The sequence below is a fragment of the Oppia nitens genome, unplaced genomic scaffold, assembly GCF_028296485.1.
Source record: "Oppia nitens isolate AA-2021 unplaced genomic scaffold, nextdenovo-longstitch-racon4-pilon3 scaffold2_pilon_pilon_pilon, whole genome shotgun sequence".
Lineage (NCBI taxonomy): Eukaryota > Metazoa > Arthropoda > Arachnida > Sarcoptiformes > Oppiidae > Oppia > Oppia nitens.
Window position 1 is genome coordinate 2,342,501 of NW_026533210.1, and position 12,028 is coordinate 2,354,528.

General features: G+C 19.9%; 1 protein-coding gene across 1 annotated transcript in view; it reads right to left on the reverse strand.

Moving 5' to 3' along the window:
• Nucleotides 1–12,028, reverse strand: part of LOC128955571 (locomotion-related protein Hikaru genki-like) — a 43,235-nt gene that overhangs the window by 25,420 nt on the left and 5,787 nt on the right. Inside the window, exon 2 of the mRNA XM_054301243.1 lies at nucleotides 277–564. Within this exon, the coding sequence (XP_054157218.1) occupies nucleotides 277–564 (288 nt within the window). The remainder of the gene's footprint in view (nucleotides 1–276; nucleotides 565–12,028) is intronic.

Below are 12,028 nucleotides of genomic sequence, written 5' to 3' on the forward strand. Positions count from 1 at the left end.
ATAAATATTTAATTATTTTTTATAAATAATTATCTAAATAAATATTTAATTATTTTTTATAAATAATTATCTAAATAAATATTTAATTATTTTTTTTAAATTATCTAAATAAATATTTATTTTTTTAAATTATTTAAATAAATATTTAATTATTTTTTTAAAATTATCTAAATAAATATTTATTTTTTTAAATTATCTAAATAAATATTTAATTAATTTTTTTTAAAGTTATATAAATAAATATTTAATTATTTTTAAAAAAATAATATAACAAACCTTTTTCCAGTGCACAGAGAGGGCCAACCCATACGCCATTGAGACACTTGATTTTGCAAACCCTTTTCTGCTCCGATGGTCCGATAACGCCGACAAACTGTATCTCTTCAATGGTGGCAAAGTTACCGCCGCTGACAGTGCCCACAATGTCGGGCGACGGCGAACCGTTGACCATCACTTCGGGCGACGCACAGCCCATACGATGGCCGCCAGTTGCGCCTGATTTTGGCTTATCATGTGATTGATGGTTGTTTTCATTGAGTATTGAATTTAATGTTTTCTTTTTGCCTGTTATTATATAAATATTATAAATACATTAATATTAATATTTTTTTTTAAATTTGAATTTAACATATATTAGTTTTTTAAAAAAATATTTAACATTAATAAAATAAAATTACTATTTATTTACGTTAAATATTTTTATGTACAGTATTGTGAATATCATTATAAAATAATAAATATTTTTAAAAAAAAAACTAACTTTTAATGTGAATTTAATGTGATTTTCATTTTTTAGTATTATTTCGATATTTAAATAAAATAAAATATAAATTATATATATATATATAAATAGATATTATTTTTGTTTGATTTATAGATAAATAATTTTTGTTTACACGAAAATGTAAATAAATTGAAACTAAACAACTATTTAATTTATTTTCATTTTTTTTATTATAAAAAAAATTGTTTTCTATTAATTATAATTTATAGTTATGACAATATTTTCTTTTAAAAAAATAATATAAAACATCATATAAATGTTAAATCAATAAATTTTGACTATTTATTTTCAAGTTTTTACATACATTTATCAACAACAAAAAAAAATTATTTTAAAAATTTTGTTTTAAAACAATAAATATAAAGATCTTTATTATTATTATTTTTTATTATTATTATACTATTGTATTTTCTACAAAAATATGATTTTTTGTTGTTGTTTTGTTGATTTGATTTATAATATCATTTGTATGATAACAATACTATAATGAAAATAGTTTATTCAAACTCTTTTGTTTTTTGAAATTTTTAAATATGCATTAATTAGGTTTTATATTATATTTATTATTATAAAATAAGTTATATATAATAATTTATAAGTGTGTGTACAATAAATTTTCAATGATAGCAATCTCTCATTATATACATTAAAATATAAAATGTTTATAACTGATGATAGCAATTATAAAACATTATTTTAATAAATTTTTAGTAATAAACAAAATATAATAAACAAAAAGAAATTTTAAATCTATATACAGTATTATATATATATATATATATATATATATATATACTGTGTATATAATATAATATATGTTTATTTTATATTAAAATATTTTAAAAGTTAAAATAGATTAGTTGAAACTATTTAATATTAAAAATGATAAAATGTCTATTTTATGGTCAATTTCTTTCATAAAAATATATAATACACTTTATATTATGATATTATTTTTTTCTACTTAAAAGCACATACTATCAAAAGCATTGCATTTTAAAACCATTTTTTTTAAACATTTTAACATAAATTTAATGAACACAAAAGTGATAGTTATTTACATTAAATGGGATTTTTATTTAAAAAAGGATTTCTCTCTTTCTCTCTTAACTTACAAATAGTAAAACATTTATTTGTATACAAAACATACTGTATATATATATATATATATACAAAACATTATGATAAATAGTGCAATTCATTTTAACCATACATTTAGCGGTTTTCAATCTCTCTCTCTCTCTCTCTCTCTCTCTCTCTCTCTCTCTCTCTCTCTCTCTCTCTCTATCTATCTATCTATCTATCTATCTATCTATCTCTCGACTTAGTATTTTTAAAAAAGACACTTTTGTTTTAAAACAATATAACTATTACTAAATAAAATGCTTTACAATTATTCGTTAACTATTGTGTAATGTTTTTTTAAAATGACATAATTTAACATAATCATTATAATAATATTAATAAACTATATATATATATTTATTTAACTATAAATCTAATTTAATTATACTATACAGTGATAGATATCATTGATTGATTGATAAGTCCAGGGTAATTTATAATAAAAAAAATTTAAAAATAAACTATATTACAAATTAAATAACTTGTTTATTTTAAACTTAAAATTTTGATTACAAGTTTTTCAAAGTTGATATAAAATATATTTGTGTGATTGAAAATAATTACTATAAATAGAAATTTTGTTATATATGTGTTTAACTCATTTGTTTTCTTAAATGTTTTAATTATAAATTATGCTAAACTTATAAAAAAAATATTTATTTTTTTATAAATCTATCACTGGATAGCTCAGTGACAATAATACCTAATTATACAGTATATTACAATAATAACATACTATTATATCTAGATTTTACTGTAATCAGATAATTCAATTAAATTTTATTTTACAAAATATTTTTTTACTTCAATAATTTAATTACATAATATATTAGTTTTGATTTAAAATTTTTTATAATATATATGAATTTAATTATTTTTAAGAAAAATATTTTTTGTTATTGACTTTTATTGGTTAGCAAAAGTCTAAATAATTTTTTTTATAATTTATGATTTTGATTTAGAAATTTAATTTAGCAAACAATTGACTAATAATATTAAATTTACTAAAAAATAAAGCAATTTAAAAATTCAACCCATTTATATTGATTTAATAATGATATGTTTTATCGTAAAAATAATATAAATAATATATTACAATCAATTTCTAGATATCTTATACAAAAAATAAATAAATTTTAATCTAATTTCTAAATTTTTATATTCTACTTTACTATTGTTTAAAATACATTATTATATTATTATATAAAATCTATTACTATTTTAACTGAATTGAGAGTAATGTAAAAATATAATTATTATTATTTGTTAATATCACTAATAATATTAAATAAAATAAAAAACAATTTATAATATTAGGTAAAATAAATTTTATATGCCATCTAAATTAAATATAAAATGTCAATACACTAATTAGACTTATCAAATTATATAAAATTAAAATCAATATGAAACTAAAATATTCCCACAAAAAAAATTGTAAAACCGTTAATATATTTTTTTACATAACACATATTAAATATGATAAAAAAAATAAGTAAAAATAAGTAAAAATAACAAAAAATATTTGCAAAAAATAGTTATATCCATAAAATTATTAATGCATGTTTAATATTCAGTAAAAGAAATACACTTAAAGTAAATCTAAATGTATTAACAAAATACAAAAATTGTTAAAAATATTTTTATACATTTATTATTTATTTTTTTCACATTTGACTTAACAATCTGAGTGAGTGAATACTTAAAAAATATTATATAAATATATATATATATTATATGTACTAAATTTTTAAAAATTATTTTTTTACAGATCCTTAAAGCGTTAATTTTTATCACTCGAAGCAATACAAGAAAATATTTTCATATATATAATAAAACAAATAACAGAATTTTTAGAATAATAATAATAATAATTTTTATAAAAGTTTATATTTAAAATAGAAAGTGTCGAAAACTAAATTTGGTTTATATTTTTAACTTTTGTATATAAATATATTTTTAACTTTTGTATATAAATATATTTTAACTTTTTTTTATAAAAAAAATTTCTAAGAAATACATATGAATTCCTTTGTGTAATAAAAAACTTGAAAAATATCTGGATTTTGTCTATTTTTGTTTTGTTTTATAAATAATTTTTGTTTTATATATATATATATATATACTGTATATTTTTTTTTTAAATTGATGTTTTTATTTTTAGTAAATTCTGCAACAATTACATAATTTTTTTACTTTTGTTTAACTATAGATTATATATATATATATAGAAATAACTATTAGAAAAATACTAAATTTAGATAATACCTTGTTTTATAAAATAATAATAATAATAATAATAAACTGGTATTTGTTAGTAAATATTTAGTAAACATTTAATAAATACTGTATTTATTATACTAAGACTTATTTTTTTAATAATTTTATTGCAAAAAAATATGAAATTCATGGAAATTTACTTTAAAAATCTATTATTTTGTATTAAATAAATATAAAATAGATTTATATTTAATCTATATATTTGTTTACTTTATAGTTTTATTAAAATTTTAATGTTTACAATATTTTTATTTAAAAAAATAGATAAACATATTTTCTAAAATAACTATATGTTTACAATTTTTAATCATTAAAGTTGCTACTAATATATACAGTATATAAAACTTTTATAAAAAAAACTTGTTTTAAAATAATAAATAAAAAATTAATTTTAATCAAAATATACAATATTATCAAAGCTAGTAAAATAAAATGTTTATAATTGTAAGTATTAATTTTTTCATCTTAAAATATTTTGTATGTTTTTTTAAAAACAATTTTTTCATCACAAAAATAATATCATTAACTATGTATAGTAGAAAAATATTTTTTTATTTATCACATAATTAAACATTAATAAACAATAAAGTCTAATCTAATAACAATAGATTTTCATTTTATAATTATGTAAACATTTGTTTTAAAAAATTAATTTATTGACAAAATATGTTTTTTTAAACAAAATATTATATTTGTTTTAATTAATATAATTTATAGCACATCCAATAGTTAACTAAACAAATAGAGACAAAAAGTCATATTTAAAATAATTTTTTGAATTTTTTAAAAATATATATAATATCCTGATTGTACTAATACTCTGGTGATTTTAAATAAAAAATAAAATATAAAATAATCACATTCTTAAATAAGCACTTGTTTACTGTATAAAACACACACCAACCCACACACAAACACACATACATACATACATACATACATACATACATACACACATACACATACACATACACATACAGTATATATAATATATTGTAAATGTATTATTTGTGGGATTTTTTTGTGTATTTTTCATAAGTATATGAAATACAACTACACTTATGAATGTATGGAGTCGTCGGTGGACTGAAAATGAAATATTGGACACAAATTTTATTTTATCTTATTTTTTCTCTTAACAATGTTATTTACAATACTATAATATTACAGTACTATCTGTATAAAAACCTAACTGTTTCCCTATATACAGTATACCGGAATATACAGTATATATTATGTTTGTGTCGTTAAGACACTCTCCGGGAAGTAATAGGTGATACTCTTATATAATAAACATAATATCATACATACTGTACATATAAAACCATACATATTTAGTAATAGATATTTTAAAAAAACAGTTTTTTTTTACTATTTTTTAGTATTATTATTATTGCAACAAAATATACTCACAGTGTTATTATTATTATTATTATTATTATAACTTTACATCAAACTAGACAACTACTACACTATTCAAATGTCAAATCATAATAATAATGATAAAAATATATAAATAATGTAAAGTATTTTATATCATATATACTGTATATATATATGACATATACTTGAAATGACAGTGAATTGTATACAATAAATACAGTAGAAGTTGAATATATTGAATATATAATACCATATATGTTTACATTTATTTTAAAAATAGATTAGACATTTATAGAAATATAATTTTAAAATACTTAAACATGTTTTTTTTAATAAAAATTTTATTATTATATCGTCAAATGTTAAACCTTAATAAAAAATTATTTTAAAAAAATTTTTTTTCTTATTATTTTGCGATATATTTTTAAAAAATAATTAGTTTTTCTTATTATTTATTAAACTAAAATATATAATGTATTTTATTATTATTATTATTATTAAGCAAACATGTAATCCTACGCTAAATTATTATTATTTTTTAATTCATAAAATGAATTACTATTTTTAATAATAAAATTTTTTATATATACTAAAAAAATATTATATTTTGTATAATGATAGATAAATTATACTAATATTTACAATAAACTATATGATTAAATATACTTTATAGAAAAAATTATTTCAATTATAAAAATGTTTACAAAAAAATACATATAAATTCTATATAGTAGTAAAATTATAAATTATTATTATTATTATTTTATTATTTTTAATCAACAAAAAACATCCAATTAATGTTACATTATTTTTTTTTGGATAGCTCTCAGTAGATACTCATTAAGATATATACATTGTATTATACATATTATATATATATATATATATATATATATATATATATATATATATATAGTATTTATATATTGATACTGTATATAAACTTTTATATTATATACAGTAATATAGGGTATATAACAGTTTTTAATGATTTTTTGTTTTTGGTTTAAATGTTAGCAAATCTCAATTATATGAAATATATTTTAGTTTTAGTTTAGTTTAGGTTTTCAATGTCATACACTAATTGCAATAATAATCTCATAGTTTTTTCATATTGATAGAATAGTATAAGTAATATACTGTATTAATATTATTTTTATATGTTATATTTAAATTTAATTTTAGTTTTTATATACAGTATTTATATATAGCTGAATGTTATTAACTAATTAATTGATGAAATGTATTAAATTACATATATATATATATATTGATAGTATTATATATATATAATAAACTTACCTATAGTATACTTATATTACTTATATACAGTGATATTTCAGTTATTAAATATTATTTTGCAAATAGTAATATATATATTAGTATATATAAATTGCTTAAATAAAATATATATATATATAAGTTATTAGTACTTTTAATAATAACAATAATAATAAAAATAATTACTTGTTTAACAATATTTCTTTTTGTTAAAAAATTATATATTTTTTAATCTTTGATTTATATGTAATGAATGTTTGCAAATATTTGCAAACATATCTACACTACTTTAAACAATAAAATTTATGACAAAATTTATATTGCTATGTATATAGTTTTATTAATATAAAAATTATTTTAATATAATATTATAGTTTTTTTCACACACACACACAAAAAATGAAATAATAAATGTTTCACAAATAATAAAACACAACATAGTTTTCATAGTCCTTATCGCAAACACATTACAACACACAGAAAAACAACAATTTTTTTAAATGTTATATAACGTGATATAAATTTTTATTAGTAGTTTGAATGTAATATTTCTCTCTCTCTCTCTCTCTCTCTCTCTCTCTCTCTCTCAGTATCCGAAAGAGTAATAAAAACTAATTTTGTTTAAACATCACAATAATTAAACATTTATGAAATAAATGACATGTCAAGAGAGATATATAGTGATAGAGTGAGTGAGTGAGTGAGAGAGAGAGAGAGAGAGAGAGAGAGAGAGAGAGAGAGAGAGTAAAAGAGGTAACATTACAAACAGTACAAAAATTTTAATGTAAATTTTTTTTTGTCTCCCATTTTATTCCTTTAATTAATGTATACATAAAAATAATGACTATATCTGATACAAAATTAAATAAAAAGTTTAATCAAATTAATATTTTTATACAATTCAAAGCTTTATTTAAAACTTGATAATTGTTTATATTATCATAATTTATAAAATATAATTCATATAATACAACAATTGTGGCACAAATTTATAAGCTATTTGGGTATTGTATTGATTTCAAATGGTTAACAATTTACAGTATATCTATAAAAAATATAAATTAATATTTTAATGTAATTATTATAATAATTATAATAAATATTTATAACAATAACACACAATAAATCAATATAATATTATGTATTAAACATAATTTATATAGATTTCTATGTTATTTTAATTGCATTTTCAACGATTTTTTTTATGCATTTCATTTATTTATTAATTTATAGTATTTTAATATAATATATTAAATGATTATTTCAAATAAACAAATATTATTAATAATAATTATATTTAATCTATTTCTTTTATTTCGTAATAATAATAATAATAATATTTCTCACAATATTGACTAATATTATGTGCAAAAATAATTATTATTTTTTTATTCAAATCGATAAATCAAGTAATTTTTATTATAATAAAATTCTATTAGCATTATATTATATATATATATATATATTATTAAAAATTATTATGAATATATTTATGTATTAATATATATATACATATATTAATATAAAAATCTAAACTATAATATTTCTGAATATAAAAATATGATGACACAATGATCTGTTTTATTTAAATATTTAATATGCATTTTATCTTATTATTACCATATATATACTGTATATATATATAACGTATATACAATATAAAATAGATATTAGCATAAATATTGTATAAAAATTGTTATTATAAATAAAAATACATTTCTCATCAGTGCTAAGCCAAATACATATATATATATATATATATATATTCTGTAATATTTATGTTATAATTAATGAGAGAGAGAGAAATGCTGACACAAACACATTTGTATATAAATATTAATACTCTAGACTTGTATACACACCTAATATACTGTATATATATATTCATCAGAAATACAAACAAAACAAAAATACTAAACCAAATACAATCCAAAGATATTCACACATTCAATGTACAGTATATACTGTATATATGGTATATACTGTACATTGTATGTGTGAATATCTTTGGATTGTATTTGGTTTAGTATATATAACTTTATATAATAAAAAGTATACTTATTTATATGATAGTTAGATAAGCATAGGGAGGGATTGGTAGATGAATTGGGAAAGACATCTAGCAATCGGGGAGAATGGAGTTGAGATTGAAAGACATTGAATGAAAAGCAATTCAACTCTTATGAACAGATTTATAGCCATAAGCGTTAAGATCATTAGCAACACTATATCTCATATACAGACACATAGATCTTATGACTAAATTATGCTGATATTCATATATAAAAATTTATATATACGTTCATATAGTTTATTATATACAGTATATTATTATATAATTTATATATGCCGTCCTCAATATACTAGACATCTCTGTGCTATCACATACACACTTATACTGTACAACACACACACCTACGCTAGATATACATAAGAAAACTCTCTCTCTCTCTCTCTCTCTCTCTCTCTCTCTCTCTCTCTCTCTCTCTCTCTCTCTCTCTCTCTCTCTCTCTATTAATCAATCTATTTAAATATATAAATATAAATACTAACTATAGTATGCATTAGATTACATTAACTATATATTTTCCCATTAATTATCATCAATAAAAATAATGTATGATATTATATATAATTTATATACAGTGTATATATATATGCCAATAATATACATATAATTAACAAAATGTTTGGACATTAGATCTACAGTACATACTATTTGTTAGTTACATATTGTACAACAAAATTTGTTATCAACAAAACAACATAAAAGTTTAGTTTCCAAATCATTTAATTATTGATAGACTATTATATTTACAGTAAAATACTATAATTATAGTTTATATTGATATTGTTAACAATATTTTTAACAATACAATAACCTTTAGATTATGATTAGACAAACTTATACAGTATACCATACAAAGTAAATAAATAACAAAAAAACAAATTGTTTTAAAAATTGAAAAGTGATGAAAAAAATTGGTCAACATTTTTTGACGAAATATTTAATAAAGATATATTGTAAATATCAATATACATATATATATATACTGTATATATATCAATATACAGTATAGTTAAATAATATTAAGATATAAATTATATTTTGACTGTTTGAGTGATAGGCATATATAAATTATATACTGTATTATAAATATATATAATTTACATACTGTATATAAAGTATATCAAAACACAGATATAAAACCACACACACATATATATACGATATTATATTATAAATATATTTATTATTATGTGAAGATATATTTTTATTATTATTATACGATATTATGCATATACTAGTACTTAAGATATAAAAATAAATATATAAATATACTGTACATGTATTGTATATTCAATATATGATACTATATATATATATATATATAACTTATATATTGTATTTATTGATACTTTTATACATTAATCCGTCAAACTTTATGGTTAATGCCAATAGATATCTAATAAATATAGTTTGAGACTGAATTTACTAAATCAGATCAACATTTTTTTTGTTGTTGTGTTTGTGTGTGTGTGTTAGTGTGTGTGTGTGTGTGTGTGTGTGTGTGTGTGTTAGTGTGTTAGCTGTTTGTATCAAAAATCTAAGGGCTCACCAATAAACTAACTAAAACTTATTTATTGACTGATCAGTAAATGAAACGCCAATTTTTGGCAATGTTTGAGCTTATATTGTATACTGTATTTGACTTTGTGTTTAATGTCCGATATTATTGATGCTATTTTTTTACTTTATATATATAGTATATATATATATATATATTTGTATAAAGAGTTAATCAAATACACTAGCAATATATTTATTTTTTCGTTTGATCTATATTGTTAACTTTAATAATAATAATAATAATAATAATAATATATAAAATATAATATAAATATATTAACAAGTTTATTTACTTTATTGACCTAGAGTATATATTTATATATGTGACATATCTAAGTTATATTCTACATAATAATAATAATAATAATAATAATAATAATAATAATAATAATAATAATAAAAGAGGAGGCACAGTGGTGTAGTGGTTAGTGTGTAGGGCTATGTAGTGTAATGGAGAGTAAGATCTATAGTTCGAGCCCCGATGTGGTAAAGCAATTTTTCTGAGAAAAAAAAAATTGTTTTAACTGTGCTTCCCGTCCCTGCCCAACCAACGCTGTTTAGGACGGCCAACTTAAGTAGTATGGGGAAAGCGGGGTGCTAAGTGAGGACGAGTTTCTGCCCGACCCGGGTATCGGTACTTCGGTATCGGTGCCCACCTGGGAGTACCCGCAAGGGTGCTCCCACCCGGGGGTGCCTGTAAAAAGGTGCCCCCACCCCGAAGGGATGTCCGCAAGGATGTCCCTTCACCCTTCGAGTAGTTACTCGTCCTCACACGCAATGGCCACTTTTGTTTCAAAAAAATAAAAATCCTATTTCAACAAACACATGTTAGTGGTGAGAAATGGGTGGCAATAGACACATGTTAGTGTTGAGCTTTCTCTAGGGACCGGGACCCCGTAAAAAGGCCACAAAAATATATAAATATGATTACACGTAGTCGTAGGAATAACGGGGGGTGTTCGGGAGGTACCCTCTCAAATAAATCCCGCGTTCAGCAGGTAGGCATTGACTGCAGTTCGTTAAGTATGCATCATATCCCACGCAGTGATGTGCTATGCGGGCAAAGCTGTGATGTAATGCGACCGCAGACTAGTCAACAAAATCAGACTAACCTCCAAAATGTTTCAGTTCAAGCTGGTTCTCAGCAACAACTGACCAATTTGGTTGACAAATCGCAAAAGCGCATGAGATGGACACATGAGATGAATACCTTGATAATGCGCGAATACTACAGATCAACTCGACTCGAATCAAATATGACTGATTACAGAAACCAAATATACTTAGCATTCAAACAAAAATATCCAGAACTAAATGTAACGGAACAAAGGATTGCAGACCAACGGCGATTCTTAGCAAAGAATAATAAAATATCCCCGATTGAATTACAAGAAATCAAACAACAAGTGGCACATGAACTATCATTAAATGAAACAACTGAATTAAATATTACAGTAGAAGTAGTGCCAGAAATAGAAGAGACACCTACAACAACAGATAACAGAAACAATACAAATGATGAAACAAACAGAATAACAGCAGAA